The sequence below is a fragment of the Anarhichas minor genome, unplaced genomic scaffold, assembly GCF_050575085.1.
Source record: "Anarhichas minor isolate MPS153535 unplaced genomic scaffold, ASM5057508v1 ptg000136l, whole genome shotgun sequence".
Classification (NCBI taxonomy): Eukaryota; Metazoa; Chordata; class Actinopteri; order Perciformes; family Anarhichadidae; genus Anarhichas; species Anarhichas minor.
In genome coordinates this window covers 10,025,556-10,042,487 of record NW_027466582.1, presented here as the reverse complement: position 1 = coordinate 10,042,487, position 16,932 = coordinate 10,025,556, and the positions used below count along the sequence as shown (strand labels likewise).

The 16,932-nt window shown below is 41.2% G+C and overlaps 2 protein-coding genes across 2 annotated transcripts; both read right to left on the bottom strand.

The window, feature by feature from the left end:
• Window positions 1-1,919: 1,919 nt before the first annotated feature.
• On the bottom strand, window positions 1,920-6,791 carry LOC142942148 (uncharacterized). Its single transcript, XM_076084356.1, has 21 exons — window positions 6,772-6,791; window positions 6,613-6,689; window positions 6,431-6,526; window positions 6,217-6,341; window positions 5,680-5,823; window positions 5,531-5,605; window positions 5,266-5,430; window positions 5,095-5,191; window positions 4,793-5,010; window positions 4,557-4,713; window positions 4,269-4,477; window positions 4,053-4,170; window positions 3,704-3,903; window positions 3,526-3,640; window positions 3,277-3,446; window positions 3,107-3,201; window positions 2,895-3,025; window positions 2,608-2,797; window positions 2,308-2,449; window positions 2,081-2,210; window positions 1,920-2,002 (listed from the first exon to the last, which is right to left on the bottom strand). Exons 1-21 carry the CDS (start codon window positions 6,789-6,791, stop codon window positions 1,920-1,922), a joined length of 2,757 nt encoding a protein of 918 aa, XP_075940471.1.
• A 3,620-nt stretch (window positions 6,792-10,411) lies between these two features.
• Window positions 10,412-15,828, bottom strand: LOC142942088 (uncharacterized). Its single transcript, XM_076084275.1, has 21 exons — window positions 15,809-15,828; window positions 15,650-15,726; window positions 15,472-15,567; window positions 15,258-15,382; window positions 14,641-14,784; window positions 14,492-14,566; window positions 14,227-14,391; window positions 14,054-14,150; window positions 13,752-13,969; window positions 13,516-13,672; window positions 13,228-13,436; window positions 13,012-13,129; window positions 12,670-12,869; window positions 12,490-12,604; window positions 12,240-12,409; window positions 12,076-12,167; window positions 11,864-11,994; window positions 11,574-11,763; window positions 11,274-11,415; window positions 11,056-11,185; window positions 10,412-10,980 (listed from the first exon to the last, which is right to left on the bottom strand). The coding sequence occupies exons 1-21, from the start codon at window positions 15,826-15,828 to the stop codon at window positions 10,898-10,900; spliced, it is 2,754 nt and encodes a 917-aa protein (XP_075940390.1). The 3' UTR covers window positions 10,412-10,897.
• Window positions 15,829-16,932: the final 1,104 nt, after the last annotated feature.

Below are 16,932 nucleotides of genomic sequence, written 5' to 3'. Positions count from 1 at the left end.
AAGCAGTGCCACCTCAAAATACAGAGGCTGCCTCAGATATTTTACAACTGGATAATCTTCTGCTTGGTAGAAGAGATTGTATGATGAATCTGGAAGAGAAGAGTCACATTCGTAAAAGGCATGGACTGGCCAGACGGTGTACAGTCTTGCAAAAACAATCTACAATCATGCTACAGTACTTTGACAGCTTAGAAAATGTGTAGTTTTAGATTCTACAATACAGCTCAGCATAATAACATATTCAACTAGGTCACACTTGCAAAGAGTTTAAGTGCATGGGACATTTTAGTTTAGCTTAAGAAGGCAATGCTCTGTGGTTCAAATTGCCAAAATGATAAACCAGGGTTTACAAGTGCCCATGGACCTCTACCCCTGGTACTAAAGGGAATCCAAATTGCAAGATTGAGTCTTGCAGCTTTTCTGTATACAAAGAGTCATCCATTTTTGATCTGTTCAATGTGCAACATCTGTCCCCCAAAAGAAATGCTGCCTTGACTGTATGACTTTCAAACTTTGCTACAAATTGGGCAAAGAAAAGACTGCACAAAAGTTGAAAGAAATTAGTTTATTCAGAAGTCTGATCAGATGTTAACACAATAGGCCCAGAGGAGATTTGCCTTGGCTGAGTAGAGTTTGTTCCTCTATTCTCTAGAAAGACAAGAAGAGTATAGATCACCAACTGCACGTAGAATTAGTCGACAAAATGTTTTTCCAGATTACACTTACCCCGTCTTACTCCTTTCATCTCTTGCGGTCTGGAGTAAATCTGGTGTGTAGGTTGCAAACACTGGCCTCTGCACAAACCATCCAATTGGCTTTTTGCATCACAAATCACTGCATCACAGTGGACATTGATCTGCAGACAGAAGGGTTTATTACGCAGGGCTACATGCAGCTGTACCGTGTAATGTGGCCAATACACACTTCATTTGGTTACAACAGTCCCACTTTACCTCATCTTTCAGAACCGCTTCCTCTTTAGTGAAGGTGAACATCTTTATAGAGAAGCGTTTGATGTGGGATGGGACTAAAACCCTGGCGTCGCTCACAACAGGATGGAAAATGGTCACATAGCCATCATCAGGATTCTCACAGCTGGGAGGGAATAAAACAAGCTTCTAAATGCTTTTTGTTAAACCCATGAAATTTAGATTATGTTTTAAGGATTGTAACAAGTCAACCTGAAGTTAAAGATTGCTTTCAATAGAGAGAGAAAAGCCGAAGGTGGCACAAAGTTTTATGCTGCCATTTACCCATCCACAATGATATCCCAGCTAGGCAGAGACGTCCGTTCTTTATAAAGTGTAGCCCAACACTTCTCCAAGATGACCTCCAAATTTGGGTCAGTAGACTCAAGCAGTGCCACCTCAAAATACAGAGGCTGCCTCAGATATTTTACAACTGGATAATCTTCTGCTTGGTAGAAGAGATTGTATGATGAATCTGGAAGAGAAGAGTCACATTCGTAAAAGGCATGGACTGGCCAGACGGTGTACAGTCTTGCAAAAACAATCTACAATCATGCTACAGTACTTTGACAGCTTAGAAAATGTGTAGTTTTAGATTCTACAATACAGCTCAGCATAATAACATATTCAACTAGGTCACACTTGCAAAGAGTTTAAGTGCATGGGACATTTTAGTTTAGCTTAAGAAGGCAATGCTCTGTGGTTCAAATTGCCAAAATGATAAACCAGGGTTTACAAGTGCCCATGGACCTCTACCCCTGGTACTAAAGGGAATCCAAATTGCAAGATTGAGTCTTGCAGCTTTTCTGTATACAAAGAGTCATCCATTTTTGATCTGTTCAATGTGCAACATCTGTCCCCCAAAAGAAATGCTGCCTTGACTGTATGACTTTCAAACTTTGCTACAAATTGGGCAAAGAAAAGACTGCACAAAAGTTGAAAGAAATTAGTTTATTCAGAAGTCTGATCAGATGTTAACACAATAGGCCCAGAGGAGATTTGCCTTGGCTGAGTAGAGTTTGTTCCTCTATTCTCTAGAAAGACAAGAAGAGTATAGATCACCAACTGCACGTAGAATTAGTCGACAAAATGTTTTTCCAGATTACACTTACCCCGTCTTACTCCTTTCATCTCTTGCGGTCTGGAGTAAATCTGGTGTGTAGGTTGCAAACACTGGCCTCTGCACAAACCATCCAATTGGCTTTTTGCATCACAAATCACTGCATCACAGTGGACATTGATCTGCAGACAGAAGGGTTTATTACGCAGGGCTACATGCAGCTGTACCGTGTAATGTGGCCAATACACACTTCATTTGGTTACAACAGTCCCACTTTACCTCATCTTTCAGAACCGCTTCCTCTTTAGTGAAGGTGAACATCTTTATAGAGAAGCGTTTGATGTGGGATGGGACTAAAACCCTGGCGTCGCTCACAACAGGATGGAAAATGGTCACATAGCCATCATCAGGATTCTCACAGCTGGGAGGGAATAAAACAAGCTTCTAAATGCTTTTTGTTAAACCCATGAAATTTAGATTATGTTTTAAGGATTGTAACAAGTCAACCTGAAGTTAAAGATTGCTTTCAATAGAGAGAGAAAAGCCGAAGGTGGCACAAAGTTTTATGCTGCCATTTACCCATCCACAATGATATCCCAGCTAGGCAGAGACGTCCGTTCTTTATAAAGTGTAGCCCAACACTTCTCCAAGATGACCTCCAAATTTGGGTCAGTAGACTCAAGCAGTGCCACCTCAAAATACAGAGGCTGCCTCAGATATTTTACAACTGGATAATCTTCTGCTTGGTAGAAGAGATTGTATGATGAATCTGGAAGAGAAGAGTCACATTCGTAAAAGGCATGGACTGGCCAGACGGTGTACAGTCTTGCAAAAACAAGATAAGTATAATAATACGGCAACCTTACCTTGGGCTAGACTCATTTGCACCATCAGCTGCCCTGAGCCGATCTCTGCTGTGGGTTCATAGCGTCTTGGTTTAGAGCTGAATGCGACAGTCTGAGTCTTATTGACCACGTAGAAGCAGGAAACGGTCTGTCTATAGGAGACGAATACACTGTAGGTGTTGACCTCTCACTAGACGGTATGTCAGTATAAGAGATTGTACGAGTCCCTTTACCTGTACTCGGGATCAACTGGCGATGTGGAGACTACTCTTTTGTTGTTGTAATACAGGCCAATCTCATTTTCATACAGCATGTAGTGGTCAAAGAACTAAATTTAAAAACAATTGAGGCATTAGAATGTTTAAGAAAATAATTTGTAGATTTAAGGTGAACCAACACTTACTGTTCTAGTGGTTCCACAGGAATCGACACTGAAAGAGAAATATGCAGAGCGATCGTCACTGAACGCCGGTTTGCAGGACTGGTCCTTTAGGGTCAGCCTACTTGGGCTGAGATTGGGCACAGATTCCAACTTCACAGCCATAGCGGTCATGGTTCCATTGGGGTTACACGCTGAGGATAGAGGTGGTAAGTGTTAAGAAAATGTCCTACAATCCCAATCAGCTGAAATACTGCATTTTTTATGCCTTACTGGTTGTTGTAAAGGGGAAGGTGCAGGACAGATAGAGATCAGAAAGCACCCAGTTGTTGATGGGATCCAACAGAAACAAGTCAACTCGGGTTCTGACTGAATCTGAGGTCATCAGCTGCAAGACAAAAGGGAAGTTATCCAGTGCAGCAAATTTATGAGATTTTATAGTTTGACATACCTCGAATACTGTGTCCTTTGCGATGTATGGCAGTATGAAGCTAAAGTGTGTGCCGTTTCCTTGGAAATTGTATTCGTCAGCTATCTCAGCTGTCAGCTCTCGAGGGCCAACCATGGCATTGAAATTGTGGCCTTGATTTCCGTATTTCACACCGATGTAAAACTGGTTCTGGTCACAGGTGCCAGTGATGGTGGGTAGCTCTAAAAGCAGAGAAACATTTAACCATTTGAGTGAGCAAATTTCTCCCTTTAGTGTTAAGGAGAGACACCCAATGTTAGTTGAAATGTTCTCCCCATTGGGTCAAGGCAATCAACTAGATACCGTGAAAAGCAAAAGCATGATAGCTCACCAACATCCTGAAGAGATGCCTGCAACTCGACTGTGTGGGCAAATTGAGTTTCTTCAGGCAGGATGATAAACCCAAAGATCAGAGGGAGGAAGTAGGTTGTAACCAAGCGGTCAGGATTCTGCAGATAGAAACAGCTCAGTTATGTCTTTGAAACACTGGCATGCAGAGCAAATAAGTTGGCACGGAGTGGCATTTTGCATTTACAATTTCACATACATGTTTCAGGACTACATCCGATTCAAAGGGTACTAAAAGAGAGAAGCTCTTGGTTCCATTGGAGTGGTTGTGCTCCTGGATGGTGAAGCCTCTGGCATTGCTCTCCTCAACAGTGAGAACTCCGGTGGAGAAGGTGATGTTCCTCAGCACCACATCATGAATAAAGGTGCCCAAGAGAACATTGAACACCCGGGCCTCTGGAACAGTATCTGAGGAACAGAAAGAGACAGGTTTGTAGCCTTCTTCTCGAGCCTGAGATTCTGTTGTCTGCCGGAAAATGTGACTTACTTTCTTGGAAGTGGGGAGGTTGAGGCATAAGAGGGGTGGTAATGGGGAACAAAACCTTGTATCTGGTATCATCTTGGGTGTCAGTGGTCCTCCACAGTACCTCAAGCATGGGCTCCACAATGTAGGTGATGTGGTACTGGTAATCTGGGGCATGGCTCTGCAATTATTCATGACATTTTAATAAAACATGCAAAGACTAGTGACTCTTGCATTTCTAATGTAGAAGACTTCCCAACCTTGAAGTGACCATCAGGCGAGCCCACTGGGATCTCTATGACGATGTGATGGGGTGTGGTCGACAGCGTGTAACCCCGTGCGGCCATCTGAGATCCATGAAGCCTCTTCCCGTTGATGCCCATGTGCATTTCTAGGACTTCAAAGTTGCCATCCAACAGCGGTGTCACACGGCGAGGTACGTGCCAAGAGATTACATCGTTGATGAAGAGGACGCCACCTGTAAATGATAAAGCAACTGTTGACGCAACTGTGTGACAGCTAAATGTTAACTGTGTCCAGCCACTGATTGCTCGAGACTTACCTGTGGGACAAGCAGCTGCCAGGTTCACCACATTCAGACCATGCGGTGCTCGATAGTAGGCGCTCGCCCTGAAAACTTCCATGGGGACTTGACCCACCTAAAAGATGTCAGGTTTAAAGTCATGCTTTTAATGTCAAGTAAAATGCAAAACACTGAAGATGAGTCACTTACCTCCTCCGAATAAGTCTCTGCTGTATTGTACGGGGATCGCATAACCAGACGGGTCGAGGTCAACATGGCACCATAGCCGGCTTGTTCAGCCTCACTAAGCACCATTGACACTGGTTCTGGGGTGTAGAATGTCAACTTCCAGATACCATGTGCTGCCCCAGAGGCCTATAGGGAAGGGAAGAATGAGTAATTTCCTCCGTTTGAGATAACAAATGTTGCAGGTTCAACAGCAAGTCCACCACAAAAGTTGAATTTTAACATGTACATCAGGAATGGCGTCGATCTCTTTAACATCTTGAGCCTGTCCCTTTGCGTCAGGAGTAGTAATGTGGTTTGACACCTAAAACAAGAAATGGTAGTTTAATAGTTTGTTAAGACACTAGTTGGTAGGACCATTAATGTAAAGCAACCTACTTCCATGTAGTTCCTGTCACAGAGAATCTCTCTAGAGGCCCACTGAGTGTAGTTGCAAGTCTGCATCACATCATGGGTAGCCACGTCTGATTGAGTGTGGCCGTACATTCGGAGCCTTAAGCCAACATTAAAGGTCTGATCGTCCTACAAATGCAATGCATGAAATAAGAATTTTGGCATTAGTAGATTCAAGAGCTGAAATCACGGAATTTTTTTAAGTAATTGATGAAAAAAGTCAAACATTTCGAGCTTCTTTTGTCCATTTTAGCATTTTTAAATTGCCTAGTGTTGAGGTATTATAAAGCTTCATTTTGTAAAATTCACAGACCAAACATTAATTTTAGTGAGATAATTGGCAGATAAATGCAGCCCTGAGATTTTTACACCACATTACATAAAATGCATGAAGGGGGGGGGAATACTGACAAATGCAATTAAAACATGGGAGGTTTGATTAAAGTTTGTCAGAGAAGCACATACAAAATAGGAACTACTGTGTGAGAGAGAGATATATAAATAAATTGAGCTCAAACACACTTTGTTGTCCACGTAGCAGCCCAGCAGAGACAAGTAGATTCTGGTGTTACCCCACGGGTCAGATTCCATGCTGTATCCACACTGAGCAGCCAAGATGGGTGTCAACACAGTGTGCTGGGTGCCATCTGGGGGGGGGGAGAGAAAGAAAACCGTGATAGGACTTTACTCTCCTAGTGATGGACCAATTATGTTCATTAGCAGATTTTATACTCACTGATGGCCTCAACCTCAAGCTCGTTCCCCACTGCTAGGGCCTTGTCCAATGAAAGCCTCATTAGATTACCCACACAGTCTGACCGTAAACCACTGCCTGTTAAAAGAAAAGGCTTGTGAGGAAGAGTAAACGTTCTTTAACAATAACAGTGGTAAAGTAATTTGGTTTGAATTCAGGCTTACGTGACTGAGAATTGAGCTTCATATTTGGCATTGCTTGACCCAGGAGGATTACTGCAGCCATCAAGTTCCATAACAAACTTAAACGAGTACAACACACAGTTTAGAGACATTAAGTGTGCAGCTTGCAGTCTTTGAAACAAAGAATCAAAATTAACTTACATGTTCCCAATCCTCCACATGTTGCAGTCTGAGCGCAGCCAAACAAAAGATCTAGAGGAATCGAACCACAATCAGAGCATGGCACTGAACAACCAGCACACCCGAAAACAGATCAACTCTGAAGAGAAGTGACTGATTGCCTTACTGATCCATCACCAGCTGTTTTATACCTAGGGACCTGTACCATGTGATCTTCCTTCCTGTGTTGCTTGTAGTTCATGCAACATAGATTTCTTTGTTGACTCAACTCTATGTATGTGTTGCCCCTGCAAAAATGCATAGGCAACCCCAACCAGCAAACAAAGACCGCCCACCTCCTACAATGCCATGTGCCACAAGAAACTTAATTTTGGATCAGGAGTTCTCAAGGTAAGAACAAACGTTTACCTTTCTTGTATTTATGAAAAGACCATGCGTTGAACAGGTAAACTAGATACATGTTACACAGGATTGTCAATGTAATCTAAAAACCCAACTTTGTTTATGGACAATTTTAGAACTTGTGTAATTTTTAGCTAGGCTACTGTAGTTAACATAGCAAATGGTTGATAGACAGTGCACATGTATTTGCCATCTTGGTATGATCATACTGAATGAGTATACAGTACAATTTTCATGTATACTTCTTAATAATAAGCTCAGTGGATTTTCCAGCAGAATTTCACATTTGACATTGGGTTTAATTTAAAATTTTCAGATGTGACTCAACAGCAATTTGCTTTTTATCTATATTTGAATATAATTTTGAGAATATTTAAAAAAATAAAAAAATTGTATTCACCCGTTCTTCCACTGTTTATGTAGAGCCTTCAATGACATTGAATAGAAACTCCTGTGTGTGGTCTACTTTTGCCAAATCTAATTTGACTATTGAATATACATTTGTAGAAAGAGTTTGTACTGTAATACTTGTTTAGCTGAGATTATTCCTTGCAATTCAATATTACCAGCTAAAAATGGAAAAGTATGACGTGATTTTTTTCATATGACGTTCATCTTGGACATTTGTGGAGCAATTCTTCATAGTTTATGTGCAGGAATGACAGATACAGAAACACAGAAAGCTATTTGGCAAATATGAACGGATATTACTGAAAGCATGGAAATGTCAATCTGAGTTTGACTATTATTTTCAGAGGCTGCACTGAGTACGATGGAACAACTTATCCTGTAAGTCGTATGAATTGGATCTGCAAATTATGCACATTTTCTTCAGCCAACCAAAGGCTCTACTTGTGTATGTATGTACTGTATGTATTGTAAACACATTAAAAATTCTGAATGATAACTCATCCTGCTCTTATAAATGGAAACATATGTAATCAATAAAAGCATCACAAAGTTTAAATATTCACACACTTTTGTCCCTCCTATCAGTCAAAATATTGTTTTATAGGCCTTATAATGCTACTATATAATATATCTCAGATGAATGCATTGTCATTTTCACAGAGCAACTATGTCCTATTTAGCATATACCTGATTGCGGTAGCTAAATCTGTACTAGCTAAAACTACACATATTGTTGTCAAAGAGAAAATGTATTGTTTAGCCTATTTCTTTTCATGGGATTTGTTAAAACAAAAATAATCATGCCTTATGGTCTTATCCCTTAAAGCCAAGTACGAAAACTAGACACTATACAGCTTACTATTAGACGAACAACAAATTACATTGAAATATCTATTATCTAATTAATACCTAGGTTTCTTGCAGTAGGATTTTTCTATTTAGGTATAATGGCACCACATAATTTGGTGTTGTGCAGAATATATCATAATGCTGCCTTTGTCATTGACTACCAACATAGATAGTAAATAAAGTTTGGTGTAGTGACGGTACATGCTTAATTACTGAATATTGTGTTTTATTCTTTAGACTTCCAGTTTTAAAGAGGGCTACAAAAGGAGTGGACACTGGCCTTCTCATTGTTTTTAGAAGAAACAAGGAAGAGTTGCTGGTAAGAGATAATGATGATGCTGTTGTACTCAAGGAGAACATTCTGCACATGCTAAGAGATGTTGCTTAATCCTTTGCAACACTGATGGGTCATCTGTGCTGCTTTAACACAGACCATCCCAAAGGACTGACATATATTTGAGCTAATACAAGGGCATTCGTTGTGGCAATTGTTTTGCCAAAGGTCATGCATTCCAAAACAAGAAGTTTACCAAGTTAATGGTAAAGCAGTAGGCTTTTATATTTCACTATTCTTGCTTTTATACCTTGACAGTTCTTGTATGGTTAAAGCACATCATTAAGGATATTTTCCATACAGTTTTATTAGCTGTTAAGAGCTGGACAAACATGTTTAATATGTGGCATTGCCATAATCAGCTATGCCTCATGGTTATGTTTTGAAACTAAAAGTAGATTCATACAAAAAATGCCACTGTATGTTTTGAAATTGATTAGCATTCAGAATATTCTTCGCTGTTGAATCTTTTTTACGTAGTACTGTTAGAAAATAGAAGCTTAATTTGTGTGGGCAAAAAACCCAGTTCAATTTTGTAAATTAACTTAACATTGCAATTAAGATGAACTATTCCTGAAAAAGTAACCTGCCTTGTCGGAGACTGCAACAAAACAGGGAGACAAACGACCTGGCTGCTAAGAAGAAGCAATTTATTTTCAACAAACATAAGTAAAACAATGTAACTCGGAGGTATCAGTAGTGAAATGGATGTGTGGCAGTGTGTACAAAGGAACAGAACTCAAACATAAACCAGAGCAACTGTGTCATGCCGGTGACACAAAGGATCTTCCCCTAGAGAGACCAACGCAGCTGAATGAAGGCGTATTTAAGGGCAGAGCAGACACACCGGCTGAGGTGTGTCTCATACAGCTGATGATCCACCATTCAGCACCTGCAACAGACAACCACATGCACAACAGGGACATCTAGTGTATGGGAGGTGGTCCATCTGCTGGCTCTGAGAGGGATCAACTCTCTGCTCTGCCATAAGCTCACTGTGAGAAACAGGGTACATCCCAAGTCTCTTGTCATTTCCTCGCTTGAACCGGAAGTTGTTCTGCTCCGCCATATTGACGGCCGTCCTAAAGCTCTTATTTCTGCTCGGAGAGAGGACGCACGACAACAGACTTCCAGGAAGTGTTTTAACGGCCGACACGCCCCCTCATTGTTCGTCAGTTATGCGATTGGACGCTGTAGCTGATCGGACTGACTGAAGTTTCATACCAGAGTGAAGACAGATCACAGATTAAACTCTAGTTTTATATTCGATTAGTTTTTGGATTCAACATCTGGTTTAAATAGATGTTCATTGTAGGTCTGAACAGAAGGACCACAAACAACCTTCATTTATTAGAAAGATTTGTCTTTTCATGATCTGATGTTTCCCTCAATAACTTTTCATGGATACAATTAAAGTCAGAGCTGGAGAGAACACTTTTTACATCATTTAATTCAGTCACATGAGGCTGATCATTCCCCAGTGTCGGGTTTGAGTTACATAATTTAACCAGATACATTAAGCCTAATAAAATTCCAGTGTTCAAAAACTATCATATTCTGGGTTAATTAATGACATCACAATCTGAATTGAACCTGTACCATTCAAGTCTTTCAATTTCCACAGCAACTCTGCACTGCTCAAAAGTTAACATTACTCACCCCAGCACCCCTAGAGGCATACTCCAAACTCCATATTTTAAGGCTGGAATTTTTTTTTTTTTTTAAGTTAGACTTAACTTTTACAGTGTATACAACATGCACACACAGCAACTTGTGTGCCACCGGCCCGGCTATGTCAAGAACAGATAACCTGCACAAAGGGAGAATGACTTCATTCTCTGCTCAGACATTATGCAGCTATATCTTTAGTCATTTGCTGCTGTATCGTTTTTATAGCCCCCCTTGTAACCTCAAGCTGGTGACAAAAAAAAAAAAAAAAAGTTACATTAACCAGTGAAGGTACAGGCTGCAGCAATTTTTTTTTTTAAAGTGCCAAAATGAAACCGCTCTCCTCAAAGAAAAGTGGCCATCTTGACTGTATGACTTTTATAATGCAGGGATAAATGCATGGTACAAGACAAAAAAAACTTCCCAAAGCTTTGATACAAATTGAGCAAAGAAAAGACTGTACAAAAGTTTAAAGAAATTTGTTTATTCAGAAGTTTGATCAGATGTTAACACAATAGGCCCAGTGGAGATTTGCCTTTGCAGAGTAGAGTCTGTTCCTCTTTGCCCTAGAAAGAAAAGAGTAAAGATCACCAAATCCACGTAGATTAGGTTGACAAAATGTTTTTCCAGATTACACTTACCCCGTCGTACTCCTTTTATCTCTTGCGGTCTGGAGTAAATCTGGCGTGTAAGTTGCACACACTGGCCTCTGCACAAACCATCCAATTGGCTGTTTGCATCACAAATCACTGCATCACAGTGGACATAGATCTGCAGACAGATGGGTGTATTACGCAGGGCTACATGCAGCTGTACCGTGCAATGTGGCCTTCATTTGGTTACAACAGTCCCACTTTACCTCGTCTTTCAGAACCGCCTCCTCTTTAGTGAAGGTGAACATCTTTATAGAGAAGCGTTTGATGTGGGATGGGACTAGAACCCTGGCGTCGCTCACAACAGGATGGAAAATTGTCACATAGCTATCATCAGGATTCTCACAGCTGGGGAGAGAATAAAACAAGTTTCTGAATGCTTTTAGTTAAACCCATGTAATTTGGATTAGGTTTTAGAGATTGTCACAAATCAACCTAAATTTACAGATTGCTTGACAATAAAGAGAAAAACTGAAGGTGGCACAAAGTGTTATGCTGCCGTTTACCCATCCACAATGATATCCCAGCTAGGCAGAGACGTCCGGTCTTCATAAAGTGTAGCCCAACACTTCTCCAAGATGACCTCCAAATTTGGGTCAGTAGACTCAATCAGCGCCACCTCAAAATACAGAGGCTGCCTCAGATATTTTACAACTGGATAATCTTCTGCTTGGTAAAAGAGATTGTATGATGAATCTGGAAGACAAGAGTCACATTAGTAAAAGGCATGGACCGGCCAGACGGTGTACAGTCTTGCAAAAACAAGATAAGACGTATAATAATACGGCAACCTTACCTTGGGCTAGCCTCATTTGCACCATCAGCTGCCCTGAGCCGATCTCTGCTCTGGGTTCATAGCGTCTTGGTTTAGAGCTGAATGCAACAGTCTGAGTCTCATTGACCACGTAGTAGCAGGAAACGGTCTGTCTATAGGAGAAAAATACACTGAAGGTGTTGACCCCTCACTAGACGGTATATCAGAATAAAAGATTAGACGAGTCCCTCTACCTGTACTCAGGATCAACCGGCGATGTGTAGGCTACTCTTTTGTTGTGATACAGGCCAATCTCATTTTCGTACAGCATGTAGTGGTTAAAGAACTAAAATAAAAAAGGGAGGCATCAGAAGGCTTAACAAAATAATTTGTAGATTTAAGGTGAACCAACACTTACTGTTCTAGTGGTTCCACAGGAATCGACACTGAAAGAGAAAAATGCAGTGCGATCGTCACTGAACGCCGGTTTGCAGGACTGGTCCTTTAGGGTCAGCCTACTTGGGCTGAGATTGGGCACAGATTCCACCTTCACAGCCATAGCAGTCATGGTTCCATTGGGGTAGCACACTGAGGATAGAGGTGGTAAGGGTGATGAAAATGTCCTACAATCCCAATCAGCAGAAATACTGCAATTTTTTATGTCTTACTGGTTGTTATGAAGGGGAAGGTGCAGGACAGGTAGAGATCAGAAAGCACCCAGTTGTTGATGGGATCCAACAGAAGCAAGTCAACTCTGGTTCTGACTGAATCTGAGGTCATCAGCTGCAAGACAAAAGGGAAGTTATCCAGTGCAGCAAATTTATTCTGAGATTTATAGTTTGACATACCTCGAATACTGTGTCCTTGGCAGTGTATGGCAGTATGAAGCTAAAGTGTGTGCCGTTTCCTTGGAAATTGTATTCGTCAGCTATCTCAGCTGTCAGCTCTCGAGGGCCAACCATGGCCTTGAAATTGTGGCCTTGATTTCCGTATTTCACACCGATGTAAAACTGGTTCTGGTCACAGGTGCCAGTGATGGTGGGTAGCTCTAAAAGCAGAGAAACATTTAACCAGTCGACTGAGCAACTTTCTCTCCATTTTGGCATTTCAATACGAGTTGAAATGTTCTCCCCATTCCCCCGTTGGGTCAAAGCAATCAGCTAGATACCGTCAAAAGCATGATAGCTCACCAACATCCGGAAGAGATGCCTGCAACTCGACTGGGTGGGCAAATGGAGTATCTTCAGGCAGGATGATAAACCCAAAGATCAGAGGGAGGAAGTAGGTTGTAACCAAGCGGTCAGGATTCTGCAGATAGAAACAACTCAGTTATGTCATTGAAACACTGGCATGCAGAGCAAATAAGATGGCACGGAGTGGCATTTAGCATTTATAATTTCACATACATGTTTCAGGACTACATCCGATTCAAAGGGTACTAAAAGAGAGAAGCTCTTGGTTCCATTGGAGTGGTTTTGCTCCTGGACAGTGAAGCCTCTGGCATTGCTCTCCTCAACAGTGAGAACCCCAGTGGAGAAGGTGATGTTCCTCAGCACAACATCATGAAGAAAGGTGCCCAAGATAACACTGAACACTCGGGCCTCTGGAACAGTATCTGAGGAACAGAAAGAGCCAGGTTTGTAGCCTTCTTCTCGAGCCTGAGATTCTGTTGTCTACTGGAGAATGTGACTTACTTCCGTGGAAGTGGAGAGGTTGAGGCATAAGAGGGGTGGTAATGGGAAACAAAACCTTGTATCTGGTATCATCTTGGGTGTCAGTGGTCCTCCACAGTACCTCAAGCATGGGCTCCACAATGTAGGTGATGTGGTACTGGTAATCTGGGGCATGGCTCTGCAATTATTCATGACATTTTAATAAAACATGCAAAGACTAGTGACTCTTACATTTCTAATGTAGAAGACTTCCCAACCTTGAAGTGACCATCAGGCGAGCCCACTGGGATCTCTATGACGATGTGATGGGGTGTGGTGGACAGTGTGTAACCCCGTGCTGCCATCTGAGATCCATCAAGCCTCTTCCCGTTGATGCCCATGTGCATTTCTAGGACTTCAAAGTTGCCATCCAACAGCGGTGTCACGCGGCGAGGTACGTGCCAAGAGATTACATCGTTGATGAAGAGGACGCCACCTGTAAATGATAAAGCAACTGTTGACGCAACTGTGTGACAACTAAATGTTAACTGTGTCCAGCCACTGATTGCTCGAGACTTACCTGTGGGACAAGCAGCTGCCAGGTTCACCACATTCAGACCATGCGGTACCTGATAGTAGGCGCTCACCATGAAAACTTCCATGGGGACTCCACCCACCTAAAAGATGTCAGGTTTAACATCATGCTTTTAATGTCACGTAAAATGCAAAACACTGGAGCTGAGTGTTACTTACCTCCTCCGAATAAGTCTCTGCTGTATTGTACGGGGATCGCATAACCAGACGGGTCGAGGTCACCATGGCACCATAGCCGGATTTTTCAGCCTCCCTAAGCACCATTGACACTGGTTCTGGGGTGTAGAATGTCAACTTCCAGATACCATGTGCTGCCCCAGAGGCCTATAGGGAAGGGATGAATGAGTAATTTCCTCCATTTGAGATAACAAATGTTGCAGGTTGAACTGCAAGTCCACTGCAAAAGTTGAATTTAAACACGTACATCAGGAATGGCGTCGATCTCTTTAACATCTTGAGCCTGTCCCTTTGCATCAGGAGTAGTAATGTGGTTTGACACCTAAAACAAGAAATGGTGGTTTAATAGTTTGTTAAGACACTAGTTGGTAGAACCATTAATGTAAGGCAACCTACTTCCATGTAGTTCCTGTCGCAGAGAATCTCTCTTGAGGCCCACTGAGTGTAGCTGCAAGTCTGCATCACATCATGGGTAACCACGTCTGATTGAGTGTGGCCGTACATTCGGAGCCTTAAGCCAACATTAAAGGTCTGATCGACCTACAAATGCAATGCATGAAATGAGAAGAATTTTGGCATTAGTGGAGTCAAGAGCTGAAATCACGCAATTCATTTGTTTTAATTAATGAAAAAAAGCCAAACATTCCTAGCCACTTTTTGTCCATTTTTAAATTTCCTAGTGTTACGATATTTTAAAGCTTAATTTTGTAAAATTTACAGACCAAACTATTTAAGAGAGATAATGGGCAGATAAATGCAGCCCTGACCTTTTTACATCACATTAAACACTTTGTATCCTATAAAATGCATGTAGAGGGAGGGGGGGGATACTGACAATTGCAATTAAACACGAGAGGTTTGATTAAAGTTCTTCAGAAAAGCACATACAAAACAGGAACTACTAGTGTGCATCAAAAATAAATCTCGAGAAAGTAAGGGATATGTGAACTACACCATGATGTTTCTTACTGTCAAATTACAATAACATGTCAATAAATTGAGCTTAAACACACTTTGTTGTTCACATAGCAGCCCAGCAGAGATGAGTAGATTCTGGTGTTACCCCAAGGGTCAGACTCCATGCTGTATCCACACTGAGCAGCCAATCTGGGTGTTAACACAATGTGCTGGGTGCCATCTTTGGGGGGGAAAAGACAGACAACCGTGACAGGAATTTACTCTGCTAGTGATGAACCAATCATGTTCATTAGCAGATTTTATACTCACTGATGGCCTCAACCTCAAGCTCGTTCCCCACTGCTAGGGCCTTGTCCAATGAAAGCCTCATTATATTACCCACACAGTCTGACCGTAAACCACTGCCTGTTAAAAGAAAAGGCTTGTGAGAAAGAGTAAACGTTCTTTAACAATAACAGAAAGTAATTTGGTTTGAATTCAGGCTTACTTGACTGAGAATTGAGCTTCATATTTGGCATTGCTTGACCCAAGAGGATTACTGCAGCCATCAAGTTCCATAACAAACTTAAACGAGTACAACACATAGTTTAGATACATTAAGTGTGCAGCTAGCAGTCTTTGAAACAAAGAAAGAAAATTAACTTACATGTTCCCAAGCCTCCACATGTTGCAGTCTGAGCGCAGCCAAACAAAAGAACTAGAGGAAACCAACCACTATCAGAGCTTGGAACTAAACAACCAGCACACCCAAAAACAGATCAACTCTGAAGAGAAGTGACTGATTGCCTTACTGATCCATCACCAGCTGTTTTATATCTAGGGACCTGTACCATGTGATCTTCCTTCCTGTGTTGCCTGTAGTTCATGCAATATAGATTTCTTTGTTGACTCAACTATATGTATGTGTTGCCCCTGCAAAACTGCATAGGCAACCCCTATAGATCAGGAGTTCTCAAAGTAAGAACATACGTTTACCTTTCTTATACTCATGAAAAGGCATGTTAAATTAAGTGTTGGACAGGTAAACGAGATACATGTTACACAGGATTGTCAAATTACTCTAAAAACCCAACTTTGTTTATGGACAATTTTAGAACTTGTGTAATTTTTAGCTTGGCTACTGTAGTTAATATAGCAAATGGTAGCTAGACAGTGCACATGTTTTTGTCAGCCTGGTATGATCATACTGAATGAGTAGTACAATTGTCATGTATAATTCTTAATAATAAGCTCAGTGGATTTTCAAGCAGAATTCCACATTTGACATTGGGTTTCATTTTAAATTTTCAGATGTGACTCAACTGTAATTTGCTTTTGAATATAATTTTGAGAATTAAAAAAAAAAAAAAAGTTTTATTCACCCGTTCTTCCACTGTTTATGTAGAGTCGTCAATGATATTGTGAATAGCAACTCCTGCGTGTGGTCTACTTTTGCCAAATCTGATTTGACTGTTGAATATACTTTTTGATGTATAAAGAGTTTGTACTCTAATACTTATTTAGCTGAGATTATTACTTGCAATTCAATATTACCAGCTAAAACCCTAAGTATGACATGATTGTTTCATGTGATGTTCATCATGGACATTTATGGAGCAACTCTTCATTCAGTCAGGAACTCTCGTCATAGATTTTTCCCATTTATTGCAACAAATGGAAATACAGTTAAATTTGGCGCTGATGGCTCCACTCTTTGAATGCTCCCCGGATTAGCCAGCAGCTACCAAGCCAAAACGAGGCGCACATAAGCATCAACCCCCAAAACAACGT

What these genes read in the sequence shown, in the direction of transcription:
- LOC142942148 (XM_076084356.1), bottom strand. Translation starts at nt 6,791, where the DNA reads ATGTGGAGGATTGGGAACAT. An exon ending in GCTGCTACGTGGACAACAAA is followed by an intron (nt 5,824 to 6,216) that starts GTGTGTTTGAGC and finishes TTGCATTTGTAG; the next exon opens with GACGATCAGACCTTTAATGT. An exon ending in GTGACAGGAACTACATGGAA is followed by an intron (nt 5,606 to 5,679) that starts GTAGGTTGCTTT and finishes TTCTTGTTTTAG; the next exon opens with GTGTCAAACCACATTACTAC.
- LOC142942088 (XM_076084275.1), bottom strand. Translation starts at nt 15,828, where the DNA reads ATGTGGAGGCTTGGGAACAT. An exon ending in GCGACAGGAACTACATGGAA is followed by an intron (nt 14,567 to 14,640) that starts GTAGGTTGCCTT and finishes TTCTTGTTTTAG; the next exon opens with GTGTCAAACCACATTACTAC. An exon ending in CCGGTTGATCCTGAGTACAG is followed by an intron (nt 11,995 to 12,075) that starts GTAGAGGGACTC and finishes TTTCTCCTATAG; the next exon opens with ACAGACCGTTTCCTGCTACT.